Source organism: Myotis yumanensis, unplaced genomic scaffold (assembly GCF_028538775.1).
Source record: "Myotis yumanensis isolate MYYU_CA2020_CCGP unplaced genomic scaffold, mMyoYum1.0.hap1 SCAF_3, whole genome shotgun sequence".
Lineage (NCBI taxonomy): Eukaryota > Metazoa > Chordata > Mammalia > Chiroptera > Vespertilionidae > Myotis > Myotis yumanensis.
Genome location: NW_027223754.1, coordinates 209178988 through 209197293, shown reverse-complemented (window position 1 = coordinate 209197293; position 18306 = coordinate 209178988). Strand labels below are relative to the sequence as shown.

Below are 18306 nucleotides of genomic sequence, written 5' to 3'. Positions count from 1 at the left end.
CTCATGCCTGGAAGCGCGAGCCTCTCCCGCCTCCGCGCAGCGCTACCAAGTGGCAGTGGCAGGAGCGGCAGGGCCGGGATGAGCGGGAGCAGCACCCTGGCCTCCTGCTGCTTCATGCACTACTATATCCCCCGAGGTGTGCTAGATTGCGAGAAAGCACAGGCCAGGCTGAGGGACCCCACTGGTGCATGAATCCGTGCACTGGGCCTCTGGTTTGAAATAATGCTCAAGGATATAGAGAGGGAATGCACGTGGGCATTGGTGTTGGCCCAGATATTATTTATTTAGCTTTTCCTTTCATATCACTTCAAATCTGGTCTGAAACCAGGATCTGTCTCTAGTGTGGCAGAAACCCAGAGACACAGTATGGGTGATCTCGTCCCAGTTCCAGCTGTTGTTACTCATGTTAGTGGGTTTTAGAGGCAGGAAGATCTGGAGAGCAGAGAGAGAGCTAAGGAGCTGTCTTAATTAGAAGTGGTGGGGGAGGAAAGACAAAGGGCTGTCGGGGGATGGAAGAGTCTTTCCCACTTACATTTGAGTCACGGGTGTGATGTTTTCAAGCTATGGCCTCAGCTGTGCCAAAAGTAGTCCCTATATTTTTCTATAATTCAAGATAATCTTAAATTTTTCGGTGGCAGAAAATATAAACTTGGTCATTCTGTTTTCTCAGTCATCCTCCAGTTTAAATGTAGTCAATTCAGGATTTCCCTTTCTCCCTCTTCCTCTTGAGGATGGCCTCAAAGTTTCAGGGACTGCTTGGCCTTATTGCTTTGGGGATGGAGGAAATATTTGCTCCCTAGTTCTGGCATCTCTTCACCCTGCCTTCTGCTGAGAGGAAACTTATCCCATTGTTCCTAAGTTGTCCACCTCTCGTTCTGCCTGTGTCCACTGATATCTAACAGCACCGCCTTGCTATTAGGTTGTTAGGCCATGCTCTCTGCATCCTACCCCCAATGTTTCTCCTTAAAACACATAATTTTTATTTTTATTTATTTATTTATTTTTTTAATATATTTTATTGATTTTTTACAGAGAGGAAGGGAGAGAGATAGAGAGTTAGAAACATCGACGAGAGAGAAACATCGACCAGCTGCCTCCTGCACATCTCCCACTGGGGATGTGCCCGCAACCCAGGTACATGCCCTTGACCGGAATTGAACCCGGGACCCTTCAGTCCGCAGGTCGACGCTCTATCCACTGAGCCAAACCGGTTTCGGCTACACATAATTTTTAAAAATTCTAACTGTGCTATCGAGATGGTGGTTGTATGTCTGTTGTGCATTTGAGAGATATGAGCATTTCATTACCATAAAAAAATAAAAAGCACAACACACCTTGAAAGTAGGTCATCAGCACACATGCTCAATCCTGTAGTAAATGCTGAGAAATCTAGTAAGTAGCTAATTCTTTTGCCCTTGTTGTTGATTATAATCCAACAGGTCCAACGTGTACAAACTACAGCCTCATTTTCCCTGAAGTTAGCAGTTTTAATGAAATGGAAATAATGGTACTTAATTTTTTGCAATTCGTATTACTATCTTCCACACAACAGTGTATGGATGCTTCAGAGGACTGGGCATAGTAGACAAGGAATGACCTAGTTTCTGAGAGGTGGATTAGACTCCTACAAATGTTCTCTTTTCCTTTCTAAAGATTTTATAGTGTGTGTGTGTGTGTGTGTGTGTGTTTGTGTGTGATGGCTGCACTGTTGCACTACAGAGGAGCTCTGGGGGTGCCTTAGACTTTTGCAGCAGGCGTTTCTTTTGGATCATCATGCCTTGTGGCCTGGAGACAACATAAGCAAAGGGCCACAGCAGTTACAAATCCTGATAGCTCAGTCGTGGCTCATGCCAAGGTCAAATGTTTTAGTAAATATAAATGAAAAAGGTGTTTTAAATCAGAGGTGTTGGAGATGGGACACTTTCCTCTTTCCCACTTAGTTCTTTCTGGCTGGTCGAATCATCCAGATGACATACAACAGATTAACAGGAGAAATTAAATATTAATAAGTGCACATGGGAAATTCACATATGCATGAAAATTCCAAAGACAGGAAAAATGAGGCATATATGTCATTCGATGGCAAGGAGAGGAAGTTGGGGTCCAGGACTTCAAACAGGAAGTAAGGCAGTTCACAGGAGATGAATACGTTAATGTGTAGTAAATAAACATTTGCTGGGCCATCTTTAACAATGGGACACAGGATGGATTTCGATCAAACAGGCCTTGCTAGCTTCCTCCCTACTTTAGATTAAACTAGTTATCTATGAAGGTAGCTCCCTTCCTGGAGTAGGTCCTCCACGTTACATTCTTTTAGGCATTTGGGACAGGCCTAAGGTTCTTCCCGAGATTTCTAGGCCTTGATTGCTTCCAGCTTGACATAATCAACACTCTAGAGCAGCGGTTCTCAACCTGTGGGTCGCGACCCCTTTGGCGGTCGAACGACCCTTTCCAGGGGTCGCCTAAGACCATCCTGCATATCAGATATTTACATGGCGATTCATAACAGTAGCAACATTACAGTTATGAAGTAGCAACGAAAATAATTTTATGGTTGGGTCACAACATGAGAAACTGTATTTAAAGGGCCAGAAGTTTGAGAACCACTGCTCTAGAGTGACACATCTTGGGGCGGCTTGTTTGAACCCCTGCAGAAGTATTTCACTCATTGTACTGAGAAAAGAAAAACCCAGAAAGGAATGCTTAGTACTTGGATAGTGATAGTCACCAGTCCTTGCTACCTATAAACTTGGAGAAAGCCTAATTATTCAGAAATATTCAATCACTAAGTTGTGACAATTCTTTGATGATCATATTTTAAGTGTCATCTCTATGCCTGCTTCGCGGGCCTTTGTCATCTGTGACTTGCGCTGTTGGAATACCTTGGTCAGCGATCTCCTTGCCTGAGTCTCACTCCTGTCTGTCTGCCGGGCGCTCTCCCCAGTGAGCTGGATAACACACAAAACTTCAAAGCAGCCTTTAATGGCCTTTCATTATCTGCAGGATAAAAACTATACTCCTGACTTCTTTCATTTTCAGCAATGTGGAGGTCCTCCTGCTGTTAAAAAAAAAAGACCCACAAAACTAGATTCTGGATAAAAGATGCCTTTTAGTGCATTGTTGGATGCGTGGGAGTTAAAGGAAAGCTCCATGGGCAAAACAGCACAAAAGGGACGACCCGCAGTAGGCCTGAGGACTGAAACCTGACTGGAGCAGGGGGCTGAGTGTAAAGGCAGGTCCCCTGAGGCCAATGCTGGCATCAGCATCACAATCAGAACACTAGGCTGGAGCCAACCCAGCAGGAAGTGGAGCCTCAACTGCAGCATTAAATGAAGTGCTCAAGGAGGTACACCGCTCTAGGCCTGTCGTCCTGCTCCTGGACTACAGATTCTTCTGGAGGAAAGCAGCCTGACAAAGACCCCGTCATGAGCATGGAAGCATTACACACGCATCTGTCTTTCCACACTGCCAGGTTCATTAGGGGAGACCTCCCCCAATCAGCCAGGAGAGTCACACACAGAGACGGGGAGCTTACAGGAACAAGCGAGTGCTGGACACACAGTCCCAGTCACTGGGTCACTGGTGTGTCCACAGGTGGAGAGGTGGGCATTGTTCTCAAGCCAGGTGGCTGCAGTGGCAGCAGTGACCAGTGGAGTGGAAGTCCAGCAGTGCTCCCAGTATGACTGTGGTACAGTTGGTGTGGCTCAGTGTTGGAGCTCTGAGTTCTTATAGCCCCCCAGGGCTGGAGGTCCCACTCTGAGTGCCCAGACTTGTGGCTTTGGGTGCTCCAGACCCTACCAAAGGGTGTTCTGGTTATCTCAGTCTTGACATAACTGTCATGGCTACAGTGACTCCATGCTGGATTGTCAAAGGTGTCCAAAAAGTCTGCTCTGCTGTTGCTCTATACGGATTCTCCTCCCCCAGACTCTTACAGGTTAACCTCAGTCAAGCACGATGTCACCATCAGTGACAGCCAGAAACACAAGGAACAAGCCTGCATGACAGAGTCTACGGGACACAAACCACAGGGTTAGCCTGCAAGGGTTTCAGCTATGAACCATTAGCTGCAGAATATTAAACAGCTGAGTATGAAATGCTTACGGGAAAAATGCAATCAATAAGGGACAGGTGATTAGACAGATTTGAAAAAGAGAAAACTGGGAACTAGAAGATAGGTACAAAGAAATCATTCAATAATATAGCACAGAGATCAAAGAGGGAAAAAATATGGATGGGAGGAGGAAGGCCAAACTCACATCTAATCAGAGTTCCACCTCTCCTTCCAGCCTCGTTCCTGCCCCATTCCATGCCAGCCACTCTGATTTACTGAGATTCCCCAACACACCGGTACTGTCACACCTCTGTGCCTTGAGGCTGGATGCTCCCCGGCCACCCCCACCCCCGCCTCGGTCCTATTTTATTCTTCTGGAGGCCCACTTATGGGACCAAGCAGCCTATGGGTCACAGCTCCCTCCTTTGAGCTCAGCTCTACTTGGGTATTAGGACAGAGGACAGGGCGTAAGGGACAAGTGTCTGCTCTCCCTCATCTGGCCACTGTGGTGGTCATACATCTATTGGCTGTTGCTTCTTTGGCTGATACGGCCTCCATGCCCTCTCTATGGCAGGTACCCAAATGCTGGCTGGCTTGTGGGGTGAATATGAGTATACCCTGGGAGCCCCCTGATGTGGGACACCCAGGTCTGGTTCAACTTATTCCAACCACCTCCCTGCTGCTAATTCTCACTTCAGTGTTATCTAATCTATTATTTAATCCATCCACATCCACTGAGCTTTTACTTTAAAACAATTTTATTTTTCCTTTCTGAAAGTTTTTTTTTTTAATATGCTTTTATTGACTTCAGAAGGAGGAAGGGAGAGGGAGAGAGAGAGAGCAACATCAGTGATGAGAAAGAATCACTGATTGGCTGCTTCCTGCACGCCCCCTACTGGGGATCCAGTCTGCAGTCTGGGTATGTGCCCTGACAGGTAATTGAACCATGACCTCCTGTTCATAGATTGATGCCCAACAACTAAGCCTTGCTGGCTAGGCTGGCTTTTGTATTTTTAGGCATAGTTCATAATAATGTTCTATTCCCAGTATAATTGTTGCATAAATGAATGAAAATATATGCTGTAATAAAAAGATAAATCATTAATAGATAAATTACAATATAATGCTATCTATCCTATCCTATAAAATAAAAGGCTAATATGCAAATCGACCGAATGGCAGGATGACCGGTTGCTATGACATGCACTGACCACCAGGGGGCAGATGCTCAACACAGGAGCTGACCCCTGGTGGTCAGTATGCTCCCACAGGGGGAGCGCCACTCAGCCAGAAGCCAGGCTCACGGCTGGTGAGCGCAGTGGTGATGGCAGGAGCCTCTCCCACCTCCTCAGCCGCGCTAAGGATGTCTGACTTAGGCTTAGGCCTGCTCCCCACTCGGCTCTCCCAAGGGCTCCCAAACTGCGAGAGGGCACAGGCTAGGCTGAGGGACCCTGCCAAGTGCACGAAATTTGTGCACGGGAAGGGGGGTCCCCTCAGACCAGCCTGCACCCTCACCAATCCCAGGAATCGGGCCTAAACCGGTAGTCGGACATCCCTCTCACAATCCTGGACCGCTGGCTCCTAACTGCTCACCTGCCTGCCAGCCTGATCGCCCCTAACTGCCCCCCCACTGGCCTGGTTGCCCCACACAGCCTGCTGTTTGGTCATCTGTCTGGTTGTTTTGGTTGTGACGGCCCCTGGCTTTTTGTATATTAGGATAAGCAAAGAGCTATAAGAACAAGGATCATGCAGCTGCTTCTGTCTGGGGGTGGAAGGAAATGGAATATGTCCTCTTAGGTAGTCAGTGAGGTGTTTTTCAAAGGGACATATATAATATATTAAGTTTTAATAGGTGGGATTTGGAGGGGTTGTTTTGGGGTTTTGTTGTCGTTTGTTGGTGGTATGTGGGTTTTTGGGGGTTTCTTTTTTTGCTTATTTTAAGTAGTAGAGTGCTCATGCTTTATGAGAAATAGCACTTCCTCTGAGTGCACAATTTAAATGATATTTAAAGGTTTGTTGCAGTGTTCCAGATTTAGATGTGATTTCTACTCAGTATTGAAGTAAGGAATTTTACTGTTGGTCTGTACATCTAATGAGGGAAAAGTTTAAGAGTTATAGTTCTTCTCATCGTCATCTTTCCACAGCACAACAGTTCTCTTGGCCTTAAATGCAAGAATTGGTGGGCACAAAGGGCATGCATCATGCTTGTGGTCTATAAGTACGGGGTTTCTGAGGGGGAGGGGGAGTGTGTTCAGGTTCCCATCGCTTCCAGTCGGCCCACAGCAGGATAAGATATAAGATACCAAGAATAAGCAAACCAGCTTTGAATTGACCAAAATTTCAAGGTCCCATTTTGAATCCCTTGTGATTCCACTTCTTCTGACTGTTTCATAACCGACAATACCCAGTAACCACATAGTGTTTACCATGTGCCAGGTACTATTTCACATATTTAATTCATGTCAGAATGTAACCCCTGACCCAATCTAGCTTAACTTCTGACTCTCCTAAAGTCACCCATCGGGTGGTACCGTCATTATAAGGCTTGGTCTGACAATCACAAGCACTTGACCTTCAGACCGCAGCTCATCTGTTTGGCCTGGAGTGTGCTCCGTGAAGCATGGAGGTCTTAGCATGCTGGAGACCAGACTCCACTCCAGCCTGAAAAGCTGACAACATCGAGGTACTAATGATCGCCAGCTTCCCAGAGACATTTCAGCCTCAGTTTTATAATGTTAATCTATTGAAGAAATTATAATTTTTATTATTGATGGAACTGTAATTGTGTGAAATTTAATAATGAGAATCCTCTACCTGTTTTATATGATCCATATTCATGGCCTGGAAGTCTTCAGCTGTCCGCTTGAAGAAATTTTAAAAGAAAAGTACCTTTGCCCTAGCCAGTTTGGCTCAGTGGATAGAGCGTCGGCCTGCTGACAGAGGGATCCTGGGTTTGACTCTGGTCAAGGGCATATAACCAGTTGCAGGCTCCTCCCCGGCCTGGGCCCTGGTTGGGTGCCTACAGGAGGCACCCAATCGATGTGTTTCTCTCACATTGATATTTATCTCTGTCTTTCCCTTTCTCTTCCACTCTCTCTAAAAATCAATGGAAAAATATCCTCAGGTGAGGATTAAAAAAAAAAACAACACCTTTAAGTGTGTCTACAATTTTATTTTCCTATGAGAAGTTAAACCATTAACTCAAATTATATTGAAAGAAGTAATATACTTGACATATTTCATAGCTACATTTTCCAAATATGTTTTCTTATTTTAATATTTTGATATAATACAGTTAAATGTAGTGCTAAACAATAAAAAGTTCTCAGAACCTACAGTTGTGTGTTTACATTCATATACATATATACACACACATACACTTAACACAGACCATAGGGTAATTATAGCTATTCTAACTTATTACGATTATATGGGGTTTCATATATATCATAAGACAAATATATTATGATTTTCATGTCAAATATGTTAAGTTTCACATTAAATATCCATTTTAAATTAGTGGCTTGTCTACTTTATACCAATATATCAATGAGCAATCCAGAGCATCCTGCTATATTAATAATTTATAACTATGGCTTAGAGAAATGGCCTTATTATCCTCAGATTCTATTTCTTTTGATGAACATAATTACTAAAGTAGGAGCTCCTTCAGTTCCTTTGTTAAACCACAGAAAGACATATTTTGGGATCCATTTTCTGTCATGCTTGCCAGCTCTCTGCTTTGTAGCTGTAATTGGATATTATTTATTAGACCAACAGGAGAATTGATCACAGCAATAGCTCCGCTGGAATATAACACCGATTATTAGATTCACGGTATAATGGAATATAAAATAATATTCAGTAATTATAGTACCTGGAACAAGACAGTGGAATTATTGAAAAATGAAAAGGATTTACCAGTGTGGAATGTTCCTGTCTGTAGGCAAAGTCTCTTAACTCAGAATTAAATCTGAAGTTCTCTTTCAAAAGTGATTTCAGCATTTTCTCCAAACTAGCAAAAACATTTCAGTACCTTCAATAGCGTAGCTATTCTCTTTTGTCCTTATGCTCTAAGCATGGTGGTGTATTACTGTTGTTTTGTTTTTTTCTTACTTCAGGGACTTTAGTGAAAGCCTGTATTTAAATTGGCAGCCTGATGTCTTACGTAGAGAATAAGCTTCTTAGGATAAGATAAAATATCAAGAATAATCGAGCCAGCTTTGATTTGACCAAAATTTCAAGGTCCCATTTTGCATTAATCAAATATATTTGCAAGTGTAAAGCACTGTGCAATAGAGAAAGCTGATGTAGTCTCAGTTTCATACTGGGCTTCCCGTCCAGGAGTCTGCTGGATAGATACTTGAGAACAAAGCTCTTTGACATTCAGGTTTGAATGGAAAGAAAATGAGAAAAGCGAGCCAACCAAATTAATTCACTCTCTACTCCTCTCTGTCTTTTCGGTGGAATTCAGAGATATTCTCTCAGAGAAAGTTGGGAAGCCCTTATGAAACAGTCATTTGAGTGTTTACAGAGCATGCACTTATGTGCTTTGTGTTTACACATATGAAGACAGTATTCATTGCTGTTCTCCATCCCCACAAGTCCTGCTGGGCTTCAGAAAATGTTCCATAAATGCTATTCATTCTTTATATGGATCCAAGAACATAGGCCAACTGTGTACTTAACTCAGTCCCCTCCCCATGGCCCCGCACCTCTGAAAGCACCACCAGGGACAGGTGGAGTGACCCCAAGATGGGCTTCAGTCACCTCCCAGTTCTGACCTATTAGAACAATTGTTCGTAGAGAAATACTTGGTACAACGGGTTCTACCAGATTTTTTGTTCCTTCGTTTATTCCCCTCATAAAAAGAACATTGATTTAGGATTCAGGAACCTCAGGTTCTAGTCCTACTTTTGCCCTTTAACCATTATGTGATCCTGAAAGTCTCGTGTTCTGGCCTCTATCACAAAGTCCTTTAAGACTTTCTCTCCCGTTGAGTTGAGTTTAGTGATTAAGCTATTCAGATAATGATTCATTGAACAAATATGTATCAAATGACTGTCAGGTACTTTGCTAGTCACCTTTGGCCTGAACACATTGAACAAGATGTGTGCCCTGAAGGGGTTTGCAGTCTACTGGAGGTGACAGATCTATAAACAGTAAATTATAACAAGTCATAAACAACAAATTTGTTTACTGCTATTGTCAGAGCTTAGAATAGTGCTTGCCACATACTTGTACTTACTACATATTTACCAAATTAGTAATATTTGAAAAATGAAATAAGTGAAAATATAAATATTCACATTGGATTAAGCAAAAGCAAAAAAAAAGGGGGTTCATTTTAACTTGGAGGATAAAGAAAAGGTTTCACAAAGGAGGTTGTATTAGAGCTGAGTGTAGAAGAATGGAGCCGTTTTTGAATGGAAGGGTAGGGATGAAAGATTTCAGGTTGAGGGAACAGCACAAGCAGAAATGCAGACATGAACATGTATGTCCACCCAATGGACATCACCCTGGCAGTTGGTAATCAGATATAAAGAGGCAGAAGAACATTTCAGGCAAAAGGAACAGCATGGGTGGAGGCTGGTGCACAGAGGGAACATGGTGAATTTGAAGAAATGAAAGAACTTAGTGTAGGACCATATAGTTTTAGGAAAAATAGTAGTAAAAAATAAGACAAGAGAGGTACATAGGTCTAATTTATGCAGAGCCTTGTAAACCACATGAAGTAGTTTGAAGAAGTAATGGAGAGAAGTAACATGATTTGATATTAATTTTAGAAAGGTCACTCTGGGTGTGCTGTGCAGAATGAACTGAGGGGATAGGGTGGGAGACCTCTTAGAGCTGTGCTAGCAACCATAACTCCAAAATAACTTGAGTGACTGGGAAGTTGATGGTCATATTTGTGTGTGTGTGTGTGTGTGTGTGTGTGTGTGTGTGTGTGTGTTCATTTACCAGTATTTTGTTCTTTAGATTTCACATATAAGTGAAATCATATGGTATTTATCTTTTTTTAATTTTAATTTTTTTCTTTATTGATTAAGGTATTACATATGTGTCCTTATCCCCCCCCCATTGTCTCCCCACCCCCCACTCATGCCCTCACTCCCCTGGTGTCTGTGTCCATTGGTTATGCTTATATGCATGCATGCAAGTCCTTTGGTTAATCTCTCCCCCTTACCCCCACCCCCCCTGCCTTCCCTCTAAGGTTTGACAATCTGATCGATGCTTCTCTGTCTCTGGATCTGTTTTTGTTCATCAGTTTATGCTGTTCATTATATTCCACAAATAAGTGAGATCATTTGATATTTATCTTTCTCTGACTGGCTTATTTCACTTTGCATAATGCTCTCCAGTTCCATCCATGCTGTTGCAAATGGTAAGAATCCCTTCTTTTTTACCGCAGCATAGTATTCCATCGTGTAGATGTACCACTGTTTTTTAATTCACTCATTTGCTGATGGACTCTTAGGCTGTTTCCAAATCTTAGCTGTGGTGAATTGTGCTTGATGGTCATATTAATAGAGGTAAAATGTACACCCAAGGAGGAGGAGGCTGGAGGGCAATAAGACCTCCCTGGGCAGAGGAATAGATATATATTTGGGGCTAGACCTCAGCAGGCGTCTGGGCTGAGAATTAAAATGTGTGCATTACTTGCATACACGTGATAGATCTAGTCCTAGTTTAAATAGGTAATAGATGATATCACCCTGGGAGATTGTAGGAGCAGAAGATAAAAGGGTCAAGGATAGAATGTCTGCAATTTAGAGGGAACAGAGCCAGGGAGGAATATTGAGAAGATTGCCTAGAGCAGTGGTTCTCAACCTTCTGGCCCTTTAAATACAGTTCCTCATGTTGTGACCCAACCATAAAATTATTTTCGTTGCTACTTCATAACTGTAATGTTGCTACTGTTATGAATCGTAATGTAAATATCTGATATGCAGGATGGTCTTAGGCAGGGGTCCTCAAACTTTTTAAACAGGGGGCCAGTTCACTGTCCCTCAGACCGTTGGAGGGCCGGACTATAGTTTAAAAAAAAAACTATGAACAAATTCCTATGCACACTGCACATATCTTATTTTGAAGTAAAAACAAAATAAAACAGGAACAAATATAATATTTGTATTTGCATGTGGCCCACAGGCCGTAGTTTGAGGACCCCTGGTCTTAGGCGACCCCTTGTTCGACCGCCAAAGGGGTTGTGACCCACAGGTTGAGAACCGCTGGCCTAGAGAGATGGAGGAGAGCCAGCAAAGTTCTGTTGAAGCATTTATGGAGGAATGAGTTTCAAGGAGAAAAAACCTACCAATGCAAGGGTTGAGTGTGGTGGTTTGTAGATGTTGATTGAGCCAAGTGAGTTAAGTGTTGTATACATCTTCGATATTCATGCTGATTTTTCATCTATTCTATCAGTTACTTAGAGAGGGATGTCAAAATTGCCAAATGTGATTTAGTGGGATTTGTCTAATTCTCGCCTTAATTCTATCATTTTTTTTTACTTCATTTATTTGTAGTTCTATTATTAGGCATTTACACATTTATAATGTTATATCTTTGAGATGTTTAGCCCTTTTGTCATTATGAAATGTCCTTTTTATTCTCTAGCAATACTCCTTGTCTTGAAGCCTATTTTACCTGATATTAAGATAGCCACTGAGCTTTTTTAGGTTTATTGTTGCATGATATCTTTTTTTCAATCCTTGAATTTACATGTGACTTTGTTTTTAAGCTTGTCTCTTGTATACAGCATATGATTGGATCTTGTTTTTTTATCCAGTCTGAAATTTTATGCTTTATAATTTGCATTTTAGTATAATTACTGATACAGTTGAATTTAGATTTACTCTTTTACTTTCTTCTTGTCCCATCTGTTTGTCCCACCTGTGTTTTATTCCTCTGTGCTTTCCTTGCTGTCTTCTCTTGAGCTAATTCGATACTTTTAAATTTTTAACTTATCAGTTGGTTCCTTAGTTCTACCTCTTTGCATGAATTTTAGTATTTTCTCCAGGGATTAAATTACATATCTTTAACATTTCACCATCTCATTATATTGCCATCTCATATGAAATATTAGAATCTTGTGCCCAGCCTGTGTGGCTTGGTGGTTGAGCATCCATCTATGAACTAGGTTGTCACAGTTCGATTCCTGGTCAGGGCATATGCCCAGGTTGTGGGCTCGCTCCCCAGTGTGGGGTGTGCAGGAAGCAGCCAATCAATGATTCTCTTTCATCATTGATGTTTCTCTCTCTCCCTCTCCCTTCCTCTCTGAAAAAAAAAAATATATATATATATATATATATTTAAAAATTTAAAAAAACAATTAGAATCTTACAACCATATAGAAAAAGACTCCCCCCCCACCCCCCATTTTTCTCACATGTAGAATGAAAGTCAACGGAAAATATTTGACTAAAATTTACTTTTATGTAAATTTAGAGATGTACAATGTACTTTGGAATACTATAAATCTAGTATTCTACTGGGAAAATGTTAGTATTTTTAACAGACCCTTTACCAACTAGATATAACTTTCTCATATGCAAATAGGAGTATTCTAGAAGTTGTTTTCATCCACCAGTTTTCTATTTCCTTTCGTCATTACTAAGTAAACTATATTCAGCTTAGAAAAACAAAGGCATTACTTTTTCTTGGTCCTTGTGCTTCAGTCTGTCCTTCACTCAAGCATTTATCGGACACATCCTGTGGGAGTGGCACTCTCAGGTGCGGAGATGCAAAGATGACTCCTAACAAGGTCCCCCGAGAGCCTGTTTTCAGGTGGGGGAGAGGAGCCCTGTAATAAAGGAGAGGAAGTGTTATTCACGGGGTTCCAAATAGGACATGGTAAGATAGACAATAATAGGTTACAGGCGGGAAAGAAAAGGAGATAGAGAAGGTGATTCTTGAGTTGAGTTTTGAAAGATAAGGAAGTTCGGAGATGAAAGGGTTGGGAAAAAATGGAATTCCTGGTAGAGGTAGTGCTGTACATTTCTTGAATTGTCTAACTGGTATACTAGCAGCATTTTTGCCCGGGGTTGCCTCCAACTATGGATGAAAATTGAAAGGAAGGTTTTTAGAGTCTAAGAAAATTTGCTTTTCTTCGTAACTCAGAGCCTGAAAGTGATGCTGCTAGCATATGAATGTGCATTATGAGGTAGGTTTTGATGTACATTGTGATATACAAACACCTGATAGCGAATTACACAATTCCTGTATCCTCTTTTTTGGGAGCTTCGAGTGACATAACCTCGCTATTATCCTCTCTCACATAGTGATGCTTTTAATTTCAAGAACTCTCTCTCCCTTAGAAATAATTTTCTTCCTTTCCAGATTCAACTATTTGAGAGCAAGCCCTAGGGCTGAGTATGGATAACAATGTACACCTGGAAATTTGGACCAGGCTCATAATTCATAGATTCAAGAGATATTCCTATATCTGACCCACCTTAAATATCAACTCTTTGGAACTCCTTCAGTTCCTTCTATTTGTAATGACTATTATAACAAAGTAGTCCAGGTACTTTGTTATACTCCAGATACTTGGTGACATTAATGAACAAAATGGACAAAGATCCCTGACCAGATGGAACTTAACATTTTAGTAATCATCACAACAGCTCTGAAAGATTGCCTCTTTTCTCCCATGTGACAAAGGATTTATTAAAATTAGGCCACTACCTAAAGTAGTGATTTTCTTGTATGAGCTTTGTTGAAACATTGGGGCAAAAAGACATTTTTTTATTTCAGGAGAAAAAGACTGTGTGTGTGTGTGTGTGTGTGTGTGACGGGGGATTCTGTAAGGATAGACCAATATGATATGCCAAATTTTCTCTAGTTTATCTTGTAGAAGATGAAAGCTTGAAGGTACTAAAAATATAGTGGTTTCAGAAACAGAGGAGTAAGTGAAGGGGGAAATATTTTAAGACAAGTTGTTTGAAGCTTTCCTTTCCTTGTGCTTCAGAGAAGGCAGCCTTCGAATGACTCAGGCATCAGTTATGGTGTGGGTATACTTCAAAGAGGCACAAGAGAAACACTGTAAGAAAGTAGAAAATTAAATAGGAGAGAATTTTGTTATGGCATAAAAATTTTGATTTATTAAAATTGCAACAGATTTGAAATAGAGTGTTTTCAGTTTTGATTGGTTATTTTACAGATGCTGTATCTACTCCCTCAGAAAAAAAACCATCTCTGCAGACAAATGTGAATTTGGACAAGAAACCAGAGAGTACCATTACAAATACTGTAACAGAAAACCCTTTTCAAATGCCTCTAGAAAAGCAGTCAAATGCAACAAATTTTGAAATATTGACAACTTTATCAGCATTTGGGTCATCAAGTAAAGAAGAATCCATCCATCCAAATGTAAGAATATCCAAGTCGGACTCAACTTTCTTTAACCAGGCCTCTGTAGAGACACTCTACGTCTCTCCCTCGTTCAAGACGTTTGACCCAGCGAAGGAGACTGTAATCGATAAGGACTCTCAGAAACCAGCCCAGCCCAGCGTTGCTCAGAGGGATGTTGATATCCTCAAGAGCTTAACGGAATGGGGTGAGTCTGAAAAAAAAATAAAAATAAATAAATGCTCTTTTGAAGCATTCTTCATTTACTTTTCTCTGCTCTCTGCCCCCCTATCTTGTTCCCTCCTTTCACTCTCCATCCAGTGGTATTAACATGTGCGTGCCACAGAGGACTTTCTCAGCTGGGAAAGTGCCCTTTTATTAAAGGGCTAATGGGCAGTCCATCCTTGTGGGTGACAAGTGCTCGACTGAAGCACAAGTTCTGAGCAGTTTTGTTGGAGAACACATTAGAAAGAACTAGCATAAACAAGAGCTTCCTTTTGGTTGTTTCCAAAAGTACCCAAGAATTTCTCATTTATTCTCAGGAACAATTAAACTTCTGTTCTTCCAGAAAGGGCATGCAGGCTGAGGAATAATGCAGAGTTGTGACTGAGCAAAGAAATTCTGTGAAGCTCTAATTTATTCTCCTTAGAACAGCCAGAATGACCTGATGACTAACCCTCCCCACTTAAACCATGGGCTGCTCCCATGTTCCCAAAGATCCAATAGCCTTCCAGGCCCTGAGCAGTCTAGCTGCTGCCTTTGAGCAGCCTGGTGTTCTTCCCATTTGTCAAGTAAACCATGTGGCTTCACCATCTTTGGACTCTTGTTCCCTCTGACTTCTAATCCACCTCTTTCCGTTCACTCTTCCTTATCCTTTAGAGGTCAGCTCAAACATCACTTCTTCAAGATTTCCTGACCCCTAGATTATTTCAAATCCCCCCAACTGTATGCTATCTTAGTATCCTACAATTATTCTTCCTAGCACTAATTCTCACTCTAATTAAATATAATTATATATGCATTAAGTTTTTTGATGTCTTTCCCCAAAAGTGGAATGTCAACTTCACAAGGGAAGGGACCACATCTACCCTGTTTATTATTATACTAGAGGCCTGATGCACAAAATTCGTGCGTGGGTAGGGTCCCTAGGCCTGGCCAGCGATAAGGGCTGATCTGTGGGGCAACCAGCAGGGCAATGGAGGAGGGCCCCCGCTGGCACCCACCTTGGCCAGCCTGGCGCTGCCTACTTGCCAGCCCCGCGCCCTGGCTCCCTCCCCCGTTCCCCCCATTGCCTCCCTCTGTGGAGTGATTGGCGGGGTGATTGGGGACCCCCACTGGCACCTGCCTTGGTTAGCCTGGGGCCTGCGGGCTGGAGGCAGCTCCTGCATTGAGCGTCTGCCCCCTGGTAGTCAGTGCACGTCATAGTGACTGGTCATTCCGCCATTCGGTCGATTTGCGTATTAGGCTTTTATTATATAGGATCCTCAGCACCAACCACAGTGCCTTGCACTTAGGAGGCAATCAATATTTAATAAGCAAACTAAAAGCAGCTTAGTAGAGAAGGAATGGAAAGTGTACATGAAAAAGTAATAAAAGAAAACATTGGACAGTTAAGCCGGGATAGATGCACTATGTCTGCCAGGTTAAGTTTGGACTTTGTTTTGGAGACAATGCAAGTCACTCACAGTTTTAAGTCAGGTGAGTAGCTTTACCAATGTGTTTTAGAAAAATTACTCTCTCAGAAGTGTGGAGAATGGATTTGGAGGAGGTGAAACAGGGAGGCACCACTTCAGAGGCTATTGTGGGAAAGAAAACTGGGTGAGAGATAGGAGACGAGAGAGGGTGAGGAAGAGGGAGGTGGCCCAAGATGGAGCATGATCTGGGGGAGGTGGCCTAGAATCAGAACAAAAAGGGAGTCACCTCATCCTGAAGGCCTGTAAGGAAGGAGGAGGAAGGATGTATCAGTGTGAGGGAAGGGTTTTGTTGATTTTAATAATTAAGATGTATTAAGCCTCCGGGTACCATATACTGTAGTCTTGGCCTCAATAACTTACTGTCTGATGTCACCTGCCAAGACTGAGGAGTTTGGGGTGATATTACGGCTGTGGAGAGACTGGAACAGATTTAGAATAACCGCTCTAGAGAATGGAAGAGGGAACTGGTAAGACACTGATAAGGTGAAGGAGTGGTCATTTGCAGCAATCCTAGTTTATGGGGTCTGTGCTTTTCTCCAGTAGTGCCGAGCAGCCTGGGGGTGGTAATGAAAAGATAGATATATAAATTGGAATAAGGTTAGGACAGGGATTGGCAAACTACCCTGGCCCACTGGGTAGTTTTAATCCTCACCTGAGGATATTTTTACCATTGATTTTTTGAGAAAGTGGAGAGGAAGTAGAGGGAGAGAGAAACATCTATGTGAGAGACACATGGATTGGTTGCCTCCTGCATGTGCCCCAACCAGGGAATCGAGCCTGCAACTGAGGTATGTGCCCTCGAACCTGAGATCCTTCTGTCCCAGGGCCAACGCTCTAACCACTGAGTGAAACTGGCCAGGGCCACTGACTGTTTTTTATAATCAAAGGGCTCTTGGAATACAACCACATTAATTGGTTTACATATTGTCTTTGGCTGTTATTGTGCTGTAACAGCAGAGCTGAGCAGTTGCAACAGATACTGTATGTCCCACAAAGCCTAAAATATTTGCTATCTGGTCCTTTAGAAAGAGGTTTGCTGACTCTCGCATTAGGAATTAGCAGCAGGTAAAGCGGAAGGCACAGCAGCAAGGAGGTAGCAAGAAAGTGGTTCAGAGTGATGGATGATGGGATTCTATACTGGACAAGAAAGGAGGTAGAGCCAGGCAGCCACTGGTAGAGTGAGAGAAAACAAAAGGATCATTAGATCTATTGTTCCAACGAGGCCAAAGGGTAGATGTATTTAAAGGAATGCGGGGGCTGGGAGTAATTCAGAAGGAAAGTAATCTTGGAAAATAAGATTTCAGAGAGAGGCAGTTCTGAGTGATGACATGTTCTGAGGAATACTCAGGGGAATGGCTGGTTGAGGATTCAAGAAATGATGAGGTGAGGATGGATGACTAGTCTCCATGGACGCTGGCATCACTCGGGATGATGGAGGATAGAGAAGATGGTACAGTAGCCTCCCGCCCCCCTTTTCTGTGGTTTTGCATTTCAAAGTTTTACCTACCACCGGCCAATTGCGAATTGAAAATATTCAGTGGAAAATTCCAGAAATAAACAATTCATAAGTTTAAAACTGCATGTTGGTCTGAGTAGCATGGTGGAATCTCATGCTTTCCCCTCCATCCTGCCCAGGATGTTAATCATCCCCTTTGTCCAACATGCCCATGACATTTATGCCATCTGCCCATTAGTCACTGTGTAGCCGTCCAAGTGATCAGACTGTGTGGCCTCTCAGTGCTTGTGTTCATGTAACCCTCCTTTTACCTAGTAATGGCTCCAAAGCATCAGAGTAGTGATGCTGGCAGTTTGGATATGCCAAAGAGAAGCCAGTCAGTGCTGCTTTTAAATGGAAAGGTAAAAGTGGTTGACTTAGTAAGGAAAGAAGAGAAATCGTGTGCTGAGGTTGCTAAGCTCTGTGGTAAGAACAGATCTTCTATCCGTGAATTGTGAAGCAGGAAAAAGAAATTTGTGCTAGTTCTATTGTCGCACCTCACACTGTAAGTTCCAGCCGCAGCTGGTGATAACTGCTTAGTTAGGATGGAAAAGGCATTAAATCTGTGGGTGGAAGACATGAGTAGAAAACGTGTTCCAAATGACGACAGCGCGTCACGTCAGAAAGCATTGAGCCCATATGGAGACTGCAGCAAGGGGTCCCCTGAAACAAGTGGCCGCATTCACATAACTTTTATTATACTATATTGTTATAATGGC

General features: G+C 42.4%; 1 protein-coding gene across 1 annotated transcript in view; it reads left to right on the top strand.

The window, feature by feature from the left end:
• The window catches only part of ENTHD1 (ENTH domain containing 1), an 80745-nt gene that overhangs the window by 58510 nt on the left and 3929 nt on the right, over nt 1–18306 (top strand). The window contains exon 5 of the mRNA XM_070408002.1: nt 14211–14606. Within this exon, the coding sequence (XP_070264103.1) occupies nt 14211–14606 (396 nt within the window). The remainder of the gene's footprint in view (nt 1–14210; nt 14607–18306) is intronic.